This window comes from Hibiscus syriacus, unplaced genomic scaffold (assembly GCF_006381635.1).
Source record: "Hibiscus syriacus cultivar Baekdansim isolate YM2019G1 unplaced genomic scaffold, ASM638163v2 tig00110678_pilon, whole genome shotgun sequence".
Classification (NCBI taxonomy): domain Eukaryota; kingdom Viridiplantae; phylum Streptophyta; class Magnoliopsida; order Malvales; family Malvaceae; genus Hibiscus; species Hibiscus syriacus.
In genome coordinates, this window is record NW_024062822.1 from 3,071,577 (window position 1) to 3,096,913 (window position 25,337).

The 25,337-nt window shown below is 33.8% G+C and overlaps 1 protein-coding gene across 1 annotated transcript; it reads right to left on the reverse strand.

The window, feature by feature from the left end:
* Window positions 1-22,860: 22,860 nt before the first annotated feature.
* LOC120138132 (ethylene-responsive transcription factor ERF060-like) lies at window positions 22,861-25,093 on the reverse strand. The gene is made up of 2 exons (XM_039153719.1): window positions 25,088-25,093; window positions 22,861-24,006 (listed from the first exon to the last, which is right to left on the reverse strand). Exon 2 carries the CDS (start codon window positions 23,995-23,997, stop codon window positions 23,062-23,064), a length of 936 nt encoding a protein of 311 aa, XP_039009650.1. The 5' UTR covers window positions 23,998-24,006; window positions 25,088-25,093; the 3' UTR covers window positions 22,861-23,061.
* Between the last annotated feature and the right edge of the window lie 244 nt (window positions 25,094-25,337).

Genomic DNA, 25,337 nt, shown 5'->3' on the forward strand with positions numbered 1-25,337 from the left:
ACGGGTCACTACCCACTTAACAAATATTCAATGCACAATGGAAATAGTTTTACCCAACTATTATTTTCAGTTGTCTTTGACTAATGGTTTGTGCACATAGACGATACAGGACAAGCATTTGTTGTCCTTTTAATTTGGAATTAGTTAGGAGGCGTGTCATAAAAGAGTTTTACCTAATGCCCATATGTGCCACGGTCAGTTATACATTGACTAATTGTTATCTTGGACTTTGACTACACTATGTGCTTGTGACATGCACCGAGTTTCCAAAGAGAAAACGACAAATGAAATCATGTTATCTCCCCAGAGGAATAAATTCAATAATAAGGAAACACATTAATTATAGACTTCTTCCTCTTCATAATAGGACAATTATATCTCTTGAATTAATCGCGGATCTAGAAAATTCTTTTTTAAGGAGAGTACACATATATTAATAATATAACTTTTTTATATGATCTAATTTTAGGCTGATCACATATATATTAATGAAGAAAACTTTGAGTTTTAAAAAAGACAATTCAAATTATAAGAAATTTCACATCCAAGTAAGTCCGCCACCGTCTTGAATTCAATGGAGTTTTTATTACAGTGATGAATAATTGGTGCAAGAAAAGAACATCATTTACAGTACGGCTTCAAAGCTAAAACTATACTCAATAATTGGTGCTGACAATGTGCAGAAGCCAGCTCTGCAAATCTTTTCAACTTCGCTCGCCCCTTCCAAATTAACTTTTTTTTAACAAAACAAGAAAATAGTGAAAGCCTATTCCTATACGGCACAAGCACATGGGGAAAGAGTTTCCATGTGTGGTCCGTTCGTTCTTCATCGATTAGGTATTAATTTGACATATGATTGCCCTACTCACTCGTACTTCAAAGCTGCCACTCATTATATTTTTTCCATTATGATGAATTAGGTTTTTCCTTTCACTTTGCATGGTTTATTTAAGTTAATAGCTACTATTTTACTGTTAGTATTGTTCACTCCATACAATCTTTTTTTATTAAATATATATATATATATATATATATATATCCTAAAAGATATTTATAAATTCATCACTGTTCAATTATTTGAGTTCTTTTAAAAAATTTCTATTATGCAAAGCTTTAAGAGTACACTTCATTTGACGAGGGAGGAAATAGAATATATATGGAATTTTGAAGGAAAAAAATTGAGAGTGAAGAATCAAATGAGAACGTGAAGTGTGTTCTTATTCCTACTTTCTAGTTCCTAGTTCCTAGTAAGTCCTTATTATCTCTTTAAACCAGTACACCCAATTAATGAGAGAGTTGAGGTTGTAAACACCCTTACGAAGTGGAGTTAATCCTTGCTTGAATAAGCATTAATTCCTACTTCCTAGTAAGTTCTTATTCCCTCTTTAAGCCAGTACTAACCCAATTGATGACTAATCTGGCATTGTTTTTTTTTTATTCTGTTTGGTCCATCACCACAGTTTTTCTTCTCTCTCTTTTTGTCAATAATGTGGAAAGCTCCACCAAGTTTAATCTAAAGATATTCGAGTTCTTTTACGAGTTAGACACTCAGAAAATAATCTTGTGTCAAATCTCGCGTGTTTTTCTAATAAAAATTGAAAGGGGTAAGTAGGATTTGAAAATGATTAGCAAACCACTTCAAGATTTGCCACCTTGGAAGAAACCTGGTTTTTTCTTAACCGTTATTACATGAAGTAAAATGCATGAGTAAAACCGATGATATGATATAATATATGCAAGTGGGGTGGGCGTGAAAAGGGGTAATACTATATAATATCTGAGAGATTTTTTGTTTTTCTGATTGAAAATAACGAGGCATGCAGTTGGGGGCAATGGATTGGAACCTTTGATAAGGAAATTAGGAGGATGATGGGAAATGTAAAGGGCATCGCATCTTGGCATATAGTGTCACAAAATCTGATTGATGGGATATTTAGCGGTTCTAAGCACTAGATTTCTTAATCAATCCCTAAAGCATATGGATTTGTTAAATGAGACCGCGTAGGTCAAGAATTTCACTTTCCCAACCCCACTTATCGAACCTATTTGCCACCACGTGGTGATGGACCCCTCCCTCCATTCGACGGGGACCTCCCGTTGCCTCTCTTAACCATGTCTTATGTTTTCTTAATCAATCCCTAAAGCATATGGATTTGTTAAATGAGACCGCGTAGGTCAAGAATTTCACTTTCCCAACCCCACTTATCGAACCTATTTGCCAACCACGTGGGTGATGGACCACTCCCTCCATTCGACGGGGACCTCCCGTTGCCTCTCTTAACCATTGTCTTAATGTTGTGGCAACTTCAACTTGTATAGTTTTAGTTAAGGGATTATTCTACCAGAGCTCCTCAATCTATGCTTAAGATTCTAATTTACTCAGATTTCAAAACGTTGGATTCAGATTCCATGTCTTTTGGTTGTGCTTAAATTTTAATATACATGTTTAAATATGCTTAATAGATCCAAGCTTGTTTTTAACACTCAAGGTGACATTTACGTTGAGGAAAGGATATGATTGAGATGATTAGAGATGGATGCAAAATTTTATGTTAAAGATAATGATTTTTAAGAAGTTATATAAGAAATCTTGATGATGTGAAATTACGACATTTCAATGGATGAATTGACTCATATAAAAAATACATTAATTATATGAGAATTTGAAAAGTTCAGGAGTGCGACTACCTCGGCACCTTCTTCGGTTCATCCTTGGATATGATACTTATACTTTGTGCACTTAATCAGGGACAAGATAGGAATCAAATATTGAGAGGGCTAAGATGCTTAGCTTCAAAGTTTTAGTGATTTATTGAGTACATAAACCCAATATTGGGAGAGATTAATGCTTAAACTGAATTAGAACTAAACTAGTCCGACAAAAATGTCATCGGATTAAAAATTTCAGGGGAAGGACCCTTTAGGTATCTCAAAATATAATTATAAAGTTTCAAACTTCGGGAACCAATTTAAAATCTGACTCATAGTTTAAGGATGATAGAAGGAATTATCCCTCTGTTAAACACTGAATAACACCAAGTTTAGGAAGAGCTGGATTTGAAAGAACCTGCGTGTCGTATCAGTGTCGATGCCCGTCATCACATCAGTGAGTGCAAAAGATTAAATTTTTTGTTTGCTTGTTTTGGTGTTAGAGAGAGAAGATTTACTTCGAGCTAAATGGTGTTCATCAAGTTAATCTTAAGCCTGTCAAGGTTAAATTCACGAACTTGGATTAAGATCAGTTCAAATTGGACGAGACCTAAATATAATTCTCTTTAAAGAAGGGAGTTATTCGATTATTTCATGTTAGTTATCAATTTAATTTTAAAACTTTTAGACAAAACTAGATGTTCTCGATTTTTTAGAGTGTGAACGGTTGAGAATATTTTACTTAAACTTTATAGTAAAATATTAATTTGATCCATGACCTTCCGTCATTGGGGATGGACACGGAATTCGAACTCGACAGATTCCGACCTGATCCAATCCGATCAGATTCTTTTTTTAAAAAAAAATCGGGCCGGGTCTGATTTTTTTGGAGATTATGTTCGGGTCGGGTCGGGTTAAGGTTTAGGGTGAAAAGTACTCTGCCCGACCCGACCCGAAAAAACATAATTTTATCTTATATATGTAGATATATTTACAATGATAGCCCTTTATATAAGTTTTTTCCAATCAAATACTATTTTTATTGAATAAAAATAATATTTTTAATAAATATATTATTTCAGTTCCACTCAAGTCGGGTTTAAATTTTATCTCAAAAAATAAGATCGAATTCGAATCGAATGAAGGGTGTATATTTTTGAGTCGGGTCGGGTGTTGACCGAAACCCGACCCGTGCCCAACCCTACCCGTCATGTCGTCACCCGACACTGTCATTGCCAATCGTGGTTACGAAAGACTATTAGACCCAAAAATCTTTAGTTCACTTATTTTTAGCCTCTTAAATTCTAATATTGTGTTTGTTTTATTGGAAAATGACATATTCAATAAATCTAACATTTAACTTCCTTTAAAATTTAACCTTAATAATAATTTTTTCATAAAAAAAATAAAGATATCAAAAAATAAATCTATATAATAATTAAATTAATAATTCTTTAAATAATTTTTATGTTAATTTTTATTATATTTATAATATTAATTATAAATTTTTAATATTTATAAAATGAATCCATAATTAAAATATATCTAAACATAATATTTACAAATTATGAGTTTTTTTTTTTTTTTGCTTTATAGATTCTGATGCAAAGTATATATACTTTAAAAGGAAATGAAGATTTTAGAAGCACTTAACTATTATATAGTTGTATTTCATCCTTGCCGCACATTAGGTGGGTAAATTTTTCAGAAGCAGTCGACTATTATTTTAGAAGCACTCAAATGAGAATTTTGATTTAGGCCTGATGGGCTCTTCGATTGTGAATACGGACCTGACCCGAAAGAAAATCCGTCCGAATGATTTTTAGAAAACAGTAGTATTTTTGTTTTTAATTTCTTAAAAAATTTGAAATGGATTAAAGAAAATTTGGTTGGTTAAGAATTTTTAAGATGTGAGTCGATTGCGTCATATGTCCTCAAATCATAACCTCGATTTTAAATTGTTCTTAAACTTTTAAATATTTTAATTTCATCCTCAAACTATGAATCTTATTCTAAATTAGTCCTTAAACTTTTGAAAAATATAATCCCATCCCTAAACTATAACCTTCTTTCTAAATTAGTCCCCAAACTTAATATTCAAATTTCACCCCTAAATTCATCCAATTATCTAATAAATTTCAACCATAGTTTAACCTAAATTTTGTTTTTTAAAACATATAATAATCTAATTTGTCCTAACAATTTTATTAACAATGGATGTGATTAGAATATACATATAGTTTGGGATAAAATTGAAATGTTCAAAAGTTGAGGACTAATTTAATATGATAGTTATAATTTAAGGATGAAATTGGAATATTTAAAAGTTTAAGACTAATCTTAAATGAGGGTCACAATTTGAAGACATGTGATGCAATTAACTCTTTTTTAATAAGTAAAATTAAAAATTGTTTCCCCTTTTTTGTGAATAAAAGAAAGGGCAAAGCCCTATAATAGTTTTTTTTTGGGTACAAAAAGAGGCTGCAAAAACCCAGTAACTGTTTATCCTTTTACCAATTTAACACCCATTTCAAATTTTAACATGAGTCTTCAAACCTTCTAGGGGGTTTAAGATGCACATTTTATAAGTTTACTCCATCTCGACGGGATGGGGAATAACTAAAATCTTCACCCATAGGCACGGGAATGGAGTAAGTTTTATCTCCGAATCTCAAATAAGGATGAGGACGGAAATTTCTATATCCAAATCATGGGGATAATCAAACCGTACCCATGTAAATAATCGTGGGATCCTCGAAAAAATATCCTTAAGAATCCTTGATATTTTACAAAATTTTAAAAATATATTTATAATCATTTACCTATATACCCTTAATATATATTTTAATAAAAAATTATATATGATAAGAATCTGAGATTACATGTTGTCACTATTACATCTCAAAGGAACTAAAATTGAAGTTTAGATCTTTTATCATTTAATATACATTGATTTGTCGAGATTGAAAATGATTAAGATTATACATATACATTGGGTGTCAGATGAATATTGACGTTTAAAACTTTTATATTATAGATAGAGACTAATTTAAGACAATATGATATATGTTACAATTTTAGGTGTTGCATTGATTTTAAAAAATTTTGTTTATTTTTGGGATGTGGATTAATCGAAACCCACAGGGATTCATAAGAAATGGGTATGGGGACAAAAAATCCCCGAAACATATAATGGGGATTCCTCAAAACTGTACCCGTAAGTGTAGGGGACGGATTGTGTAATGCAAAATCGTTACCGCCCCGTTGCCACCCCTATTCCACAGACTCCAAATGGTGGTCATAAACATAGTTCCCTAGTGTATTCCTTCTGCTCAGATTTTCTTTCTGACTTATTGTTTTCTTTCACCCATACAAGGAACGAAGCTTCATTAAACTGATGATTATAATTTCTAGCTTGACTCTTCTCCCAAACTATCACTGTTTTCGAACAAAGTCTCAACACATGCTCAATTGTTTCCAAGGTATTATGACATTGTTTTACAGTTTGCATCTTGGGTCAAAATCTTCTTGCTTTGATTTGGTTAGTTTAAACCTTGTTTAAAAGGCACATCCACATAAAACACCTAATACACTCAGTTGTTTCCGTTTTCCAGATTCATTTGACATGTTTTTCCTTATCATACGTGTTTGAGATATCCACTATAGTCATGTAAGCCGAGCCAACTGAAAATCTTTCGTCTTTCGAATTTGACCATATAGGTTTTTTTGTTTCATTGTTTCCTTCTACATTCCTTATATGAATTCTCTCAATTTGATTTATAATTGATTCACGTAAGACATTATGTAGTTGTTGTAGATTCCATGAATTGTTGTCTGATAAGTAGTGCGCCACTTTAACATTATTGTCTTGTAGAACTAGGTTTGGATAATCTTTAATGACAGGTTTGTGTCCCACCCACCAATTTTTCCAAAATCTCTTGGTTTTACTTGGTCCCAGCTTATATCTGCATTCTTTTTCGATAATCCTTCGAGTATAGAGAATCCCCTTCCAAGTTGAAGAACTATTAGCCTGATTATTTGTTTCCATTAAATCTTTCTAATTCAAGTACTTCCCTTCAAAGATTTTTCCCCATAGTGTATCATGTTGATTTAGCATCCTCCAATTGTATTTAGTAAACATCGCTAAGTTCATATCCCTGACTTTTCGAAGACGAAGTACCCTTGCTTTCGAATTACAGATTGAATTCTAGTTCACTAAGTGGTTTCTCCCATATTCTATGCTACTTCCCCATAGGAAATTTCTGTTAAGCTAATCAATTTTATTGCATGTTGCCATTGGTAGTAGAGTCGCTTGCATAGTGTGTATCGAAATGGTTGTTGTCACATATTGTATCAATGTTCTTCGCCCTGCCATTGATAAGACATTCCCTTTTTAGCTAGCAAGCTTTTTAATAATTTTATCAATCAGGGGATTGTAAGTGCTTGCACTTGTTCTCCTGTGGATGATTGGAACACCTAGGTACACTCTAAGATCGCTTGAGAGAGGGATTCTGTATAGATCGCTCAAAAGACTTGCCAAATTAAGATCAACAGACTAAAAGATTTACCTCTAACCCGGAAGCTCGACCAATTTTTTATAAAAGTTCACTTGCACGAGATATTTTCTCATTCTTGGATTCTACAAAAAGTAGTAGGTCATCAGCATAAAAAATGTGGCTAATACTGTCTTCTTCTAGAAAGTTTGATGGCTTTTCAGCTTTTGTTATCTACTTGTTCAAGTATCATGTACGAAAATCTCTTCATGACAAAAATGAAAAGATAGGACGACAAAAGATCATTTTATCGTAATCCTTGACTTGGCTGGAAACTCTCAGTTTTTTTATCGTTCCACAAGGGTTCAATGGTGCTAGACTTCACATAGAAAATAATATTGTCAATCATTTCTTGAGGAAAATTAAAATCCTTAAGGGTCTTTTGAAGAAACTGCCAGCTAACTTTGTCCTACACTTTCTGTAAATCTATTTTGAGAATTGCAGCTCCTTTCCTACCCTGTAGGTTCATTAAAGTATGGGCAACCTCCTGAACAACTAAAATATTTTCCCTTGTACTTCTGCCTGCCAAGAAACTGTTTTGAAATGGACCTACTATTCTTTGAAGGATTGGTCTACGGCTCAACACTAAGGCTTTCGATAGGATTTTGTATGATGAATTGAACAAAATAATTGGACGAAACAAAGAAATTTTGTTCGTTGCATTGGTCTTAGGAATCAGGACAAGGTAAACTTTGAGAGTTTGAATATCAACTTTGCCAGACAAATTTCGCTTCTTGAACAAATTTCGCTTCTTGAACAAATTTCAACATGGTATTTTTTAACATTATCCCAATTTCTTTTATAGAAGATCGACTAAAGGCCATCCAGTTCAGGTGCCTTTAAACCTTTCATTGAGAAAAGGACTTCACGGATCTCCTCCATTGTAGCAGGTTTAATAAGATCCCTAGCTTCCAACTCAGTGATCTTCGGCATAAATTTTTCATAAACTCCATCTAGCTCCTGGACCTCTTTTTGTTCAAACAAATTCTTGTAAAATTCAATCATATGCTTAATTAATTTGTTTTTATCGGAGCATCATTCGTCCCTAATATAAAAACCTATTGATTTTTTGTAGTATCGCATGGTAGTTGTTGATAAATCGGGCAAAGTAAACGAAAGAACACAAGAATTTTAACGAGGTTCGGCAATGTGCTTACGTCCTCGGTGCCTAGGCGGCTCTAGAAAATTTTTATTCAATGATAATAGGTTTAGGTTACATCTCTATTTATAATACAAAACCCTGGTACATAATTACAAAATTAACCCTGTACCTTAACTCACATGATCGTAACCCCCTCTACAAGACTTTCTTTGTAAGGACAGTTGATGTTCGCTGCGTTTGCTTCGCTCACTCCGCTCCATCCACTGTCCTCTTTACCGGTATATTTTATGAGCCATACCTTACAAATCTCCACCTTAGCGAATATCCTGCCCCTTAGGAAACATTCAATGTGGGTTGGGTTACCTTACTTCTTTAACAACTTGAAACATTCAACAAGTCCAAGCAATGCTTGAACTTGTCTGTTGTAACTGGCTTGGTGAACATATCAGCGGCATTCTCATCAATGTATACCTTCTGAAACAAAATCTCTCCAGATGCAACCAACTCTATGATATTGTGAAAATGTACATCAATGTGCTTAGTTCTAACACGATATACCTGATTCTTAGCTAAGTGAATAGCACTTTGATTATCGCAGAGCAGCTGAACTCCACCTTGCTGAACACCCAACTCCTTCACTAAACCAGTGAGCCATAAAGCTTTTTTTGCAGCTTCAGCCGCTGCCATGTACTCAGCTTCAGTTGTAGATAGTGCCACAACAGATTGAACAGTAGACTTCCAACAAATAGGTCCTCCACCAAGAGTAAAAACATACCATGTTGTAGATCTTCTATTATCCAAGTCACCTGCATAGTCTGAATCCACATATCCTACAACCAAAGGATTATCTCGTTGACTACCAAAAACAATTCCATGCCCCACAGTACCCTTTAAGTACCAAAAGATCCACTTGACTGCTTCCCAATGTTGCTTACCAGGTTTAGACATGTACTTACAAACTTGACTAACAGCATGAACTAAATCAGGACGAGTACATACCATTGCATACATCAAGCAGCCAACAACATTAGAATACAGAACCTTTGCCATATCTTCAGCTTCCTTATCTGTCTTAGGGCACTGTTCTGATGAGAGCTTAAAGTGGTTTACCAATGGAGTGTTAACTGGTTTTGCGCTGCTCATCGCAAATCTTTCTAGCATTTTTTTAACATAACCCCGTTAAGATAGCCACAGTTTCCTTAAGTCTCTGTCCCTGCAAATTTTCATTCCGAGAATTTTCTTTGCAGCACCTAAATCTTTCATATCAAATTTTTGACTCAATAAAGTTTTCAAACCGATAACATCATCCATGTTCTTCGCAGCAATCAACATATCATCAACATACAGTAATAGAAAAATAAAAGAACCATCATCAAGGCTCTTAACATAGACACAACAATCATACTCACATCGGTTGTAGCCAATCTTGATCATATAGGAGTCAAACCGTTTATACCACTGTCTCGGAGACTGTTTCAACCCGTACAAAGATTTCTTCAATCTGCAAACTAAATGCTCGTTTCCAGGTTGAGTGAAACCTTCAGGTTGCCGCATGTAGATCTGCTCCTCTAAATCACCATGCAAAAAAGCAGTTTTAACATCCATCTGCTCTAAATGCAAATCCCAACTGGCCACCAATGCAAGTACTGCTCGGATTGAAGTGTGTCTGACCACAGGAGAAAAGATTTCATCATAATCAACTCCTTTCTGCTGTGAAAAACCCTTTGCTACCAAACGAGCCTTGAACTTCTCCCCATCTTTTCCTGTTACTGCTGGTTTCTTCTTATACACCCATTTGCAACCAATCAGCTTTTTACCCTCAGGAAGGGGAACCAACTCCCATGTACGATTGTGATTCAAAGACTCCATCTCCTCAACCATGGCTGCCATCCACTTGTCGTTTTCCCGACTAGTAACAGCATCATGAAAAGTAACCGGATCATCACTGCTAACAATAAGTGCAAAAGAGACCAAGTCTTCAAAACCCAATCTACACGGAGGCTTTATATTCGTCCGTCTCACCCTGTCTCTGGCGAGACTATAATCCTGCAAATCATCCGTAGTGGAACCACCAGAAGTCGGTTGAGACATTTCTGGTTTCTCAACTGGAAACTGCTCGAAATCCACCACTGTCGTGTCTTTCTTCTGTTGCAACATGGATTGTTCATCAAAAACAACATCTCTACTGATCACAATTTTCTTTGCAACTGGATCCCAGAACTTGAATCCTTTGACACCTTTCTTGTAACCCAGAAAAAGGCACTCCTTCGATTTTGCATCAAGTTTGGATCTCTCATCAGCAGGTACATGCACATAAGCAGGACAACCAAAAATCCGTAAGTTATCAAAACTAACATCATGACCAGTCCATACCTCTTCTGCAACTTTCCCAGCCAATGATGCCCTTGGCGATCTGTTGATAAGATAACACGCCATGTTAACAGCCTCGACCCAGAAGTATTTGGGAAGCCCCGCATTCAACCGCAAACATCTGGCTCTTTCATTTAATGACATGTTCATCCGTTCCGCAACACCATTCTATTATGGTGTCTTGTGCATTATAAAATGTCTCTTAATCCCGTGCTCCTTACAGAAGTGTAAGAACTGTGAATCTGTGTACTCCGTACCATTGTCAGACCGCAAACACTTGATTTTTCGTCCTGTTTGGTTTTCTACCTCTCTTTTCTACAGCTTGAACTTCTCAAAAACTTCAGATTTTTGTTTCAAAAAATACACCCAAACTTTCCGTGAAAAATCATCAATAAAAGTAACATAATATCTAGATCCACCCAAAGACAATGTCGTGGAAGGCCCCCATACATCAGAATGCACATAATCAAGAATCCCTTGAGTTGTGTCCTTCGCAGTCTTGAAACGGATTTTAGTCTGTTTACCAAGAACACAATACTTGCAAAAATCGAGCTTACAACTTTTGACACCATCCAAAAGATTTCTTTTGTGTAATTATGTCATACCACGTTCACTAAGATGAACAAGACGCATATGCCACAGTTTTGTAGTATCATCACAGGATTCAACAGAATGAACTCCACCTGCAACGGTACTCCCTAACAATCTATAAATATTTCCTGCAGTCATCTTTCCTTTCATCATAGTCAAAGCACCTTTAACAATCCGAATGGTTTCCCTATCCTCATCAGCCTTAGGGATAAAACCATTCTTGTGCAAAGTGCCCAAAGAAATCAAATTCTTCTTCAAATCTGGGATATGTCGAACACCACTCAACGTCCGAACAGAGCCATCATACATCTTAATTCTGACATCAGCAATACCAACAATATTGCAACATTGATAATCACCCAAATAAACAGAACCAGAATTAACCGACCTGTATATCGAAAACCATTCCCTATTTGGCGTGATATGATAAGAACATCCAGAATCAAGAATCCACGTATCCGTCAATTGAGTTGTTGAAATAGAAAGCATATCACCCTCACTGCAATCAGATTTGTCATCCTCGACCACGTTCACAGACTTGGATGAAACATCACGCTTCTCATCAGTCTGCTTTTTCAACTTCGGACAGTCTCGCTTCATATGTCCCGCCTCCTTGCACTTGTAACAGTGAATTGTCTTCTTATCCCTAGATTTGGATCTGGAATTCCGCTTGCCAGACCCTGCCTTATCTGGCTTCCGTCCACGGTCTCGATTACCCTTGACATATAAGCTATCGGCTTGAGAGTTTTTCCCCTGCATTCTGCTTCCGCTGGTTGTGAGCCAACAAGGCTGCAGTAATCTCCTCAACGTTGATAGTCTTTTTCCCATATGTAAGAGTAGTCACCACGTGTTTGTAAGAAGGAGGCAACGAACACAACAAAATCATCGCTCTGTCTTCATCCTCAATTTTTACATCAAGCCAAGCCAAATCAGAAACGATTTGATTGAAGACATTCACGTGTTGCGCCAAATCATGATCATCCTGCATCTTCAGCCCATACAGCTGCTGCTTTAGATACAGTTTTGTCGTTAAGGATTTGGACATAAACTGACTTTCCAACTTCCTTCAAATTTCGTCTAGAGACGATAGATGCATGACGTGATACATAACCTCGTCCGCCAAGCATAATCGTATGGTTCCTGCCGCTCGTTGTTGCAATTCTTCCCAATCTTCCTCCTCCATCGACGCCGACTTTGTAGGTCGCAAAGCCTTCAGGATCCCCTGCTGCGCCAACAGATCCTTCACCCTCGTTTGCCATAATCCGAAGTTACCCAGACCATCGAATTTCGCAACTTCGAATTTTGCTCCTGACATCTGATACCAATTGTTGATAAATCGGGCAAAGTAAATGAAAGAACACAAGAATTTTAACGAGGTTCGACAATGTGCTTACGTCCTCGGTGCCTAGGCGGCGCTAGAAAATTTTTATTCAATGATAATAGGTTTAGGTTTACATCTCTATTTATAATAGAAAACCCTGGTACATAATTATAAAATTAACCCTGTACCGTACCGCGGGGCGCAGGCCTCGCACCCCAACCCACATAATCGTAACCCCCTCTACAAGACTTTCTTTGTAAGGACAGTTAATGTTCGCTTCGCTCACTCCGCTCCATCCCCTGTCCTCTTTACCGGTATATTTATGAGCCATACCTTACAGTAGTCAAATGGAAGAACTTGGTATTCATTTCTCCTTTAAGAATAACTAAAGACATGATTTTTGAAACCATAAGATCTCTTCTTCGTATTGGATATGTCTGTATTCTTCATTGAGGGTTTTTTCAAGAGTATTAAGTTGACTGAAAGTTCTGTAATTTAGGGATTCCTGAATACCTTTTAACCGTTTCAACAATACCCTTTTTTGTTGAAAGATGTTTTCAAACGCACTATCTTTCCAAACTTTGATAGCATTTCATGTTTTGTTCAATACTTTAGCTAGAGAATCCTTTCTCTTATCCTAGGAAGCTTTGAACACCTCACTGAATTCATTATGATCAAGCCAAAAGGCTTCAAATCTAAAAGGTCTCTTACTTCTATCCGATTAATACTTGAAATTGGTATTTATCAAGATGGGGTGGTGATCAAAATGAGTTCTAGTGAGATTTATGGTTTGAAGATTTGGAAATAAATTTAGGAGATCTAAATTGATCAAAGCCCTATCTAATATTTCTTGAAGAAGAACATGCCCATAATCTTTTCGGACCCAAGTGAATTTGTTACCCATTCCATCCAGCATCAAAGAGATTGCATATATTCCATCTTTCACGAAATTTAATAATACGATTGTAACACCCTAAATCTTGGGTTAGGAGTATTGGACTAACCTGAGATGGGCCTTGGTTTAATTCCTTATCTTATAGGATGCCTTGACCCAAATTAAAGAGGATTTGGGCTTGGATTTAGCCTATTAGTGAATAAAAATGGTGTTTTTAATTTGTATTCAGAATTAGAGGGACCAATGAAGTAATTTTACCCTTGTTCAAAATAAAGCTGAATATCATTAAAATTGGGTGATATCATCGTCTTAGAAAACTTCATCATTTTCTTAATTCCTTGTCTTTTTCATATCTTCTTATTCCCCTTTTCCTCTCCCTTACAAGGTAAATGTGTGAACTTTATCATTTTCCAATCCCTAAACAATGTTCTAAAGGTAAAAATCATAACCCTTGTATCTCAAGCTTTGGTTCAAGCTCTTAAACTACCCATTTCATCATAGTTTTCAAGAATCAGTTTTTGAAGGGTTTAAGAAACTAAATGATTTCAATTCATTTTTTCAGATATTTCTAGCCTTAGACAGCGTTTTTAAACCCTCATTAATCCCAAAAATCAGTTAGCAATGCATTTGATTCTCTTGTAGTGAGGGAAATTGTAGAGAATTCCAAAGAAAAAAGGAAGGACAAATTCACTCTTAGTTGAGCATTGGGTGTTTTCAGCAGTTTAGCATCTAATGTAATTCACTCTTGACTCAACTATACCATATGTAAGACATTTAGATGAAATGTAGTAGGTTGCATAAGCTTGAAGCATTACCATGGTAGATTTCATGTTTTAGAGTTATAAACATGTTTAAAGCCCTATTTATGATGTTTTGTATCTACATAAACATTAATAATGTTTGGGGACCTCACTAAGGTCTTTGGGATAGAAGAATATAATTTTTGCACTTATTTTATGCTCTCTGTAGGTTGAGTTTTGATATTAGAGGGATAATATCAAAACTTGTTCTTATTCTCAGGTAAACTCATGAGTTTTTGGGTAACAATATCGATACTCTTTCAAGAGTATCGATACTTTGGGTCGTAATTTTGAAACTCCCAAAAAGTATCGAAACTAAACAGTTCAGAATGTTTAAAAGTATTGATACTTGTAGAAAGTATCGAAACTTTTGCAGGAATATCGATACTCTTGGGTTAGTATCGATACTTTCAGTTTGTTTTGGACAAAATGTCAGTTTTAAGGGAATTAGACTCGAGGTACCCCCAACACTTCATTATATAATCAAATAAGACTTCAAGCGAGGATAATAATTAATATCAGAACAATAGAAACATAAATAGCTATGTTTACATAAAACTAGCATTTTTTGACAATCGGGAAACAATCAGGACACCCTAGTTCTTTTTTGCATAACTACGACAGTCAGTGGATCCAAGTCAGTGCCACGACACTACAACAGTCGACTGGGCACCAGATGCCCCCAAGACTCAACGGAGTAAGTCAGTAAGTCAGTGGGTGTATGTTCTGATGCAAAATTCTGGATCTCACCTAGGAGTACCCGATGGTGCTTCAGCAGTGCTAGAGGGGTGCTTGAGCTCCAAGATGCATAATCCCTCAACCGCACCATGATACTAGCCATAGATTAGCAGTCCAGTAGTTGTATACTCAGACATGTGCCACTTGCCATTTCATTTAGTGAATGCATATAGTATAGTACAGTTTTTAGTGAGGCACTGAACTCGTAAGCTCAGCATTCAGAATGTGTTTTCGTGCGCAAGTTCTTAGGGAGCCGGTCGTGGGGAGCTATCGTCATAAGATATTTCAGTGCAGCAGATTCAGATTTCCAGAGACCTTTTAGAGTACGTCTTATCTTTAGAGGGCATGTACTTTTATAGACTCGTATTATATTTTCAGTCGTAACTCTTTTTGGAACTTAGTATTTTGTATTATTTTTGTGGATGTATTTTGAGAGCTCCTCATTATTTGTAAACCCAATTTAATATTATATTTTTATATTACATTATGAAGGTCTAAATTTCAGATATTTACCAGCAGTTTTAAAAGGAATTTTTTTGTCACTATTTCGGTAGTCCCGTGTAACGTTGTAACACATAAATCTTCGGGTCCAACTGGATTAGGGTGTTACAATGATCAATACAATTTGCGTTGCTACCCGAACGCTCATCCATCGAAGTGAAATCATTGAAATCTTTCTTGATGTGATGAGGTTGAACATAAGCGAAGGAATTGAGCCAAACTTTCTCATTTTCGGTAAACTCCCCGTGAATCACCTGATCAGTACTACTGATAATATTAAACTTCGACTAGAGTTCCACAACACAAAATCCCTATAATAAATACATCAAGAAGAAACAGTTTTACGGAAGTGACACCCATAATGTTTAGTTATCATATATGAAGAATGAAATTTAAGAATTATAAATAATTTAAGACTATATAACGAAGAAAACTATAATCTACTAAATTAGGTAAAGACTATTTTTTATTTATAATCTGTCTATATTTTCCCACTCGAGCCCAGAGGCAACTCTGTGTTTAATGTGATTTCGTAAGTACCTTAGAAATTGGCCTTTCCAAAGTTAGCCCAATAGCATTGCTACAGCACATGCCCATTATGTGTGTAGGTTGAAGACCTTTAGAGTGTAGCCCACCTAACACCCTATAACTAATTCACATAAATTAACTAATAAAAATGTTATTCTCTTTAAAAAAAAATCGAGTTCGAACAATTATGACTGTCTATAAGATATGTAAATTGCCAATAAACTAATAAAAAATGCTAAACATACAATACTTATAGTTATTCCACACTAATAAAAAGAAAACCAATTGAATTTATTTATTACAGTTTTTTCCCATAAGTTGGCTATTAATATTTGGAAACTGAAGTGCACGACGATTGAGTAAAAAGAAAACCAGAAACTTTCCAAAAGTACGATGACTGAAAGAAGTATATGGACATCTTCTATCTTATGAACTAAATTTTTGGTCCCACCATCCAACAACTATTCCAAGAATACCTGAAATATTTAACATCTAGCTTAAGAGCAAGGACGGACCGAGCGGATACTGGCATGTGATCATCTCTCTTATAATTTTTAAATTCTCTTTTAATTAATATTTTATTTTTGTATTTTTTATTGATTATATAATTTCCCACCCCTAAAATTTTATAACTTCTTACCCTAAAATTTTTAATATAACTTCTTAATTTCACATCTCTAGACATAAATTTCTTTGTTCGTCTCTGTTAAGAGTACCCGTGACTTTGTTGAGATAACATTATAAGTTTATTTTTTTTATTGTGAAGAAAATTATTTCATTCATTTCATGAAAATGACTACTCCCCTCCTTTAAACTCTAATTCATATTTTCTCATAAAGATTTCTTTTAATCAACAATAGAATATAATAAGATTGATTTTGCATTATACATCAGGGATTTTTCAATTTGAACCAAAGAAGTAGTATCACTCTATCAAATTGAGAATAAATTTTTCTATCATTGAGAATTTCATTTTCTTTATCTAATTCGAATAAACATTAAACTGTTGAAAGATCGATCTAACAAAATAATTCAAAAGATAAAAAAAATATAATTAATTTTTCAAACTTGTTTCAAATTTAAAATATCATTTATACAAATAAAATCTCATTCATTATACTATTTATTATGTCATCTTCCTATAGATAGATATATTTTCTAAAGGGCAATTACCTTAAGAGTATATTTTATACCACAGCCCAAAGGGTCGGTTAAACCCTTACATGAAATTTGAGAAATGAACTCGTAAAGAACAAACAACCCCAATATAAACAACAAATCTTGTCATAGTAAGAATAAAATATTTACAACATATTAACAATTAGTTTTATAATAATTGTAAAGTGGCATAGTCATTTAAAACAGTGATAAAAATAGAGATGGCGTCTGTGGAAGATCTATGCTATATAGCAGATAGGTTAGTGAATCAGCTTTATCTATAGAATGAGTTGGCTAAGGCTTAGGCAACTTGGCATAGACATTACGTGTATCCTATTCATATATGTTTTCTTTTTTACACTTTTTTGACTCCATGGTAATATCACTGTCCCAATTAATTACTAGACTTCCAACTACTAACTACCACATGATAAAGACCAAGGACAGGGTTGATTGGTCGTTTTAGCTTCATCCCACAATTTTGAAGTTCTTCGCATGCGCTAGGGTCGGATTTGATATAATCCGAAAATTTTAATATCTAAAAATTTAAATAATTAAAATAATAATCTAAATGTAATTTGAAAAAAATTAAATTTTTGAATCGGATATTCATATATCCGATCCGAACATGTTACCTATTTTGAAAGTAATCATTTTTATTCATTTTTCAACTTAAGTAGTTTCCTAATTGATAGCACTAGCTTAAATAAAAAGTTAAGAGAAAATATAACAAAGAAAAGAATCAAAAACAGAAGCGAAATTTGTTCAATTCGAGTAAATCTTCCGAATTAATAGATGAATAATATGGTGAAGAATAAAAGTTATCCCCAGGTCAAACTCCTCTTACTTCCGTAATTCTTGTGAACTGAGCAGTGGAGGGTGGAGATTAGCTGCCCTCAACGTGCAATTATCCGGAAAAAAATCATTTGCAATTTATCCTTATTGTTAACATTGACTCGACATGAAAATTCTGAAATAGAGTTCGACTTGACTCGAAAAGTCTCTGGTCTAAAATTTTCAAGATCGACTCGAGCGCAAAATCATGAATTAAAGATCATAAAAGCTCGAAATGAATTTTTTTTAAAATTCAACTCTAATTAAGTCTTAAACTCAAACTCGAACTTGAACCTTAAATACATGAAAATCTTATAATGCATTTTTTTAAAAACACACATAAATAATAAATATTATTAATATTATATTTTCGAACTACTCACGAACTTTTCGAGTCAAGTATCAAGTAGTTTGTTTCGGCTCGTTAGAACTCGAATCGAAATATTTATCAAACTTTGATCGAGTCAATTTCGAGTAACTCAAGATTTATCTCATCTCATTTACAATCCAATTCTTGTGAAAGAATCATTTGCTTGCACAAGCATATTAAGTTGTGTCGATGAATTGCAACATTATCATTAATATAATAATATATAAATGACAAGGAAATAAAAAGTAAACTAAAAAACACTTATGACTTCACAACCAGTGGCACTTACATACATTGCTTTTCATGGCCAACTACGACCGGGCTTAGGGTTAGGAACTCATTTATTTTTGAGATTTTCGAATAATTTAAAATTAAGATTTCTCTAATTTATATACGATTCAATTATTTAAAATTTTTATCAGATATTCGATTCAAATTATTCAAAAAAAAAACCTTTTATATCATATATTTGAAAATTTAAATTTGATCATCGCATAAACTGATCAGATATTTTTACAGTCCCCTATGCACTCCATACACCTTGTTTCCTCGATAGGAGAATTTATAATTCATTTTCATCTTCGTATTTTTCTCTGAGTAAAATATGGGCGTTATTATATTAAAAATCTCAATTAATTATTTTTTGAGAAAAATTCTCATATTAGATTAGTTAGAAAAATAAACCTCAAACAATCAATGTAAGACTATCTCGCGCTCTATAAAACGCGTTTAATGAACCTCGCGTTTTATAGGACGCGAGACCTTTCAACTTTTTCAAATAGAGTCATTTAATATTAGATAAAGACAATAATAAATGCATGAAACACGCGCTAGGTATGACTTTACTTTTTTGCAGAACGCAATGTATCATACGTGAATAGTTTAGAGATTATTTTTCTAATTAATTTGACATGGGATTATTTCTCAAAAAAAAATTATTGGGATTTTTTTAATATAATAATGACTAAAATTTGTAAGTAATCATCAATATATTGATAGGTTTTTTATTTTAGTCATTGAATATTTGTTTTTATAAAAGTATCATGTATATTATTTGTTTTATCTTATTTTATTCACGATCGTTAATTAATTAAACGCAATACTGATATATATATTTTTATTTATTTTTTATTTTCCATTTTATTCCTTTTGATTCCTTTCCTCCCTAAATACACTAATTTATTTTAATTTGTTTTAATTGACTAATTAAGTACTGATATGTATCATCATCTAGCTGATTCAAATAAATTGTTGGTCTCTATATATAGATTATATATTTTCTTTATGTTAGACTATCGTGGAGATGGAGTAGTTGGTATCTACTACATTTATTTATTATTATTAATATTTTGGTTTCTCTCTATAGGTGGTAAATGGGTGATTAATTATTTTCAGTTAGGTCAACTTTGGATCTTCAGGTCAATTCATGTTGAGTTGGGTATAAGTCAAATCAAGTATATATATAATTATTGATATATTTTTGTAATAAAAAAAATCGAGCTTGCGTAAATTAAGTTCGAGTTAATTTCGATTCATATTGCTTTCAGTTCGGGTTGCTTTCGGTTTGGTTAATTCATTCGAGTTTGGTTCGGTTCGAGTTGCTTTCGGTTTGACTAAAATTCAGGCCGGTTTTGGTTCGATTCGGTTTTTTCAGATTTCGAGTCAAATTTGAGTCATCATGTTCGGGTCAATTTCGAGTCTCGAATCGGGTCAAATTTTCCATGTCTATCTCTAAAGAATCCAATAGGGTTTAAGAACCTTAAAGCCATAAAAAAATTCGAGTTAAAGACGATGCAAACTTTAGGGTTTCTTATCCTCGCTTACCAGCTTCAATCAGATGTAAAATTTCACGCGGCGGATCATTGAATCTTCTTTCGCCTTCTTCTTCCTCCAAGACTAGTTTGGCTAGACAATGAGATGTAAAGTGGAGCGATATATAATTTAGTTTAACGGTAGAAAATGATAATATATTTATTAAAATAAAAAGATATTCTCCGCTAACTATTTTATTTATCTAATGATTTTAAAAATATGTACAATTAAAGAAAAATATCAAACAACAACAAACAAAATTTTAAAAACTAAAACAACCATTTCATTTAAAGAGAATAAACTACTAGTATTAATTTTGAAAGAAAAATGAATAGAAAGAAAATCAGTACACACTTAGTTTTCTCCTCTTATTATTGAATTTTAAAATAATTTATTTTTATGTATTATATTAAAATAATTAATTTCTTATCAATTATACGGAATTCTTCAACCTCTAAGGGATATTGGAATACTTTAACGGTGCGTTTAGTTCACGGAATGTAAGATTATCAGTGGAAATGTAAGATTATCAGTGGAAATATAAGATTATCAGTGGGAATGTAAGATTATCAGTGGGAATGTAAGATTACCCGTGAGAATGTAAGATTATTAGGGAATAATATTATTGAGAATGTTGTATTTTGTGTTTAGTTGACTTAGTAGTAATGTAAGATTATCGTGTTTGATTAAAGGAATAAAAGATTATTGAAATGTATATTTGACCAAATTGTCCTTATTATATATATATTTTTTAACAAGTTGAAAAATATTTATATATTTTCTTTAAAAAATTTAAATTTAAAAAATTTATATATTTTTTTACAAAATTTAAAATATAAAAAGGTTTAATGAAAGGGTAAAATTTTATTTTAACCCCTGAACTTTATATAAAATTTTAATTATAGGCTTTTTTTGTAAATATAAAATAGTTTAAGGATAAATTTGTAATTTAACATTTGTAGAATTTTTATTATTCCAAGAATGATATTTTTGAAAACAATATTAAGGGTATTTTAGTCCAAAACGTCGGTAATCCAATAATACCTAAGGAAAGAGAGGTAATGACATTTCCGATAATATACCCCAAAAAATCCACTATTGGTAATCTTACATTACCGGGAATGGGATTCCCGAGCTAACCAAACAGGAGAATGTGAATTTCATTCCCATGAAAATCTCACATTCCCCATCTAAACCCAGGTTAACCAAACGGGGAATATGGATTCCATTCCCATAGGAATCCCACATTCCCCATCTTATCGCCCCCTAATGGGGATGAAAGTTTCATTCATCCATTCCCATTACTTTTTGCTTTTTTTTTTTGATAATTAAGTACTTTTTGTTTCTTATTCAATGCTTTAGATAAAATTTAGAGAAAATTAATGAACGATCCAAAAGAAAATTGATTTGATGTTTAGATTTTTTATTGTAAAAAATCTGGGCACTGGGGAAGATCGTTCTTAAGCTTTGGAAGGATTCGAAATGGCTGGAGAAGAGGCTTCCTCTCCTTCATTTGTGTGAACTTGTCTTTGCATCTTTACAAGTAGTAAAGAATAAGAATATTGTTAAGTCTGGTATTTTTCGACCCACCACCTCTAAGTTCCCTTATCTCAGGCCTCCTACCAAGTGATAAGGTTCTATGTTTTGTAGTCCATATTTGTGACTCTCACTTCATCTATTCTATTCAACAATTTCATATATTTATAAATAAAAATATATATATTTTAATGTTAAAATTATCACGTGTATTGTCTAGTATAGTGTGCCGATGATGGGCTGAGAAAATCTACTAATGTTAAAATGGATGAACATATAATTTTATGTTAGGAGATAAATTAATAAAGTTTAGAGAGGAGGATTGCTCCATCCCTTCAATCAATCCCTTGTTATAATTATCATGTGTATTTTTGTCACAGCCCCTGCAGAGAAGGCCCCATAAAGTCCCAGATGCTTCTGGGAAGGGTATTCAATTATTGAACTATTGCCCCATCCAATAAGACATTGGCATGCAATTTGTTCATTTAAATCTTCTTGTACTCTTTTAGCTTTTTTTCAACATGAATAATTTTCTCCTATTCTACTTGTGATTTTCTAAGGAAGTGTTTTTCCACATTAAATCTTAATATTCTTTATTTTAAGGTTATTTTACTTTCGTTCTTCTCGTGGATACATTATTACATTATTCAGACCCTAGAGTTATTTGAACCAATCCATTCTCTGAAATCGGGAAAATATAGGTCCAAAACTACTCTAAATATGTCAAAGCTTGTATAAGTAGTAATACATTTGTCCCCTTTTTAAGTAATGAAAAAGAAATGTACAATTTCTGCAGATGACATAATTTAGTTGCTTTGGCAACTTCTGAGGTTAATGTTTACAAGGGATCTTCGTTTCACAATAACTTTTCAAATTCGAAATTCATTCTAAGGTTCCATAGTTTTATTCCAGAGCTTGGCTCCAATTCATAGATTATGTCAAAATTTTTGTTTGACGGTCACTATTTACGAAGAAAAGAGTAATATCTGAACAGATTAAGGGCAAAAACATGTCAAATAGGAGAATCAAACGCCAAAACATAAAGTAAAATATATTATACATTGTCATCTGATAATAATTTGCTAAACTTTACACAGGACCTATAATAATACAGCAGAACATAAGCTTGGAAGGTCTCCAAAGGGGCGTTGCTTGGATAAAAAGTACCAGCAAGACCTCTCTTACAACACATTGACACCTAATAATACACTGTAGCAAACTCTACAAATGTCAAAAATTTAATTGTAGAGGCTAGTACAAGAAAAAGATTACACGATAGTAGCTGTAATTTTGTTTTCAAGACTTAAGAGAGTTCACTGATGGCTTCCCAATCAATTTCAACCGAAGGGAACTTTTCCAAACTGAAGTTCTCATCGTCTCCCCACTTCGAATCAGAGAAATCCAAGAAAGTGATACCGGATTCTGATGAAGAAGACCCTGCCAGTGATTCATCGGATAAATCCGGTGAATTCTCGACTTTTAGATGGGGTAACTTTGGAGACAGATCCAACTCCTCGCTCTTCACCTTGGGTTTTGATTCTGGTTTCCCTTGTTTCTCCAGGCTCTCACAGATGGCTTGTAGCTTTGCATCAACCGAGGAATGGAGGGGTTTGAAGCCAGAAAGATGGAGTCCTTGATGCTTGAGGTGGGGGAAATTGAGCCTGGCGAACTCTCCTCGGAGCATATAAGCAGCTTTGTCATAGGCCAAAGCTGCCTCTTCGGCTGTATCGAAAGTGCCGAGCCAGAGTCGGGTTCGGTTCTTGGGGAGTCTGATTTCGGCAACCCATTTCCCCCAGTGCCTCTGCCTCACTCCCCTGTACAGTTTTGCAGGCTTTGGAGGAGTTGAAGACACGTGTTTCATAGGGACAGGTTTTGGGAAAAGAAAGTTGAGCCTCTGGTTTCCAAGGCATGTTTTTGGAACCATAGAATCAACCTGCTGCTGCTGCTGATGATAGATTTGAGCTTGCATTTGAAGGATTTGAGAAGGGTTGAGCTGGTTAAGCCCAATTGAACCTGTTTGCTCAAAACTCACCGGATTGTTATAGCTAAAGAACCCATGATTAGAAAACACGTGGGTACTCGATGGGTTACAAATTCCAGGATCCATTTTAGATAAAGAAGAAGATGGAGAAGAAGCACTTTTCATAAAAGGTTCAAGTGCTTTCATTAACTCTTCACTAAAAGGATCTGAAAAAACTGAGTTGCTGCTGCTATTATACATATCTATCGTTGCTGCCATATCCAAAAACTAAGTTACAATCTGGTCCTTAACCAAAACTAACAGAACAGGCAATAGTTTGATTAAAAAAAACCTTGAGGGAACAAAAACAAACCCTCTTAGCAGATGAAAATAAAGCGTGAAACTTTGTAATTGATTTTAAAAACAGAAACCTTGATCTCTATTCTGGAACATCTGGCTTTCAAAAAAACCAACCTCGACTGGTCTTTGTTTAAAAAAGCTTGAAAGACAGACGATAACAGAGAGGGATTCAGAGAAGCGGGGGATTACAGAAAAATTGGGGGGGGGTATTTCGAAGAAAACTGGAATGATCAAACACTGTTGAAAAAACTGGAAATTCTCTCAATCTCTTTTTGGTGGTCTCACTTTGGTGTTTGCTCTCTTGCATTTGGAGGCTCGTCTTCTCTCTTCTTATATAAAACTCTGGACTTTACCCCTCCATGTGCTCTCTCTCTCACAACCCATAGATTTTTCTCTTTTTAAATTAATTAATTATTAATCATTACTTAATCACTGAATCAATATTGATTTAATTTATCACCATCTTTCTCGTCAACTTCGAAGATGCCATTATTCGATGGGATGAGAATTTTGCCATTCATTTTGGGCTTTTTTACTAATTATTTGTGTAACTTTTTTTTTCATGGTTTTCAGGATCGGACCGGTCAGCGAATCGATCGTACTATTAGTTTACTAGTTTAATCGATCGAACCGATTAGATCGATCAAAAGAACCGAACGACGTCATAATTAATTAATTATTTAAAAAATTAAATAAAAATATAAAAAAACATTTAATAAAAAATAGTTTTTTATATAACAAGTCATATTCAAAGTAAATTATAACATATATAAATTAAAAATCATAAAATCAAGTGAAATAAAATGATTCAAATTAACTACAACATAATATTTAAGGTAAAACATATTAAATAATAAATATAATTATATAACTATAATAAAAAAAATAAATTTGGGGCTAAAAAATCATAACAAACTATGTCGTTTGGTTTAATTTAAAAAAAAACCCACATGACTAAGAAACATAGAAAAACATCACAAAAGTCTAAAGAGTAAAATGGCTAAGAAACATAGAAGAACATCCTAACTGACTTCTATAAATAATAGAGGTAATTTGACATTCAAAATCATGGAGCCATTTGGTGAGCACAGAGTGAAATATTCTTTTGCTTCAATCGAGTTTCTAAATTTTTTTTGAGTTCGAGCCATTTTGAGTTCAAGTTTCAATATTATATTTCAAGTTCGAGTTGAACTTGATAATTTTTAGCTCGTGAGTTTTTGAGTCGAGTTGAGCTTACTTTTAAAGTTTTCGAGTTCTAC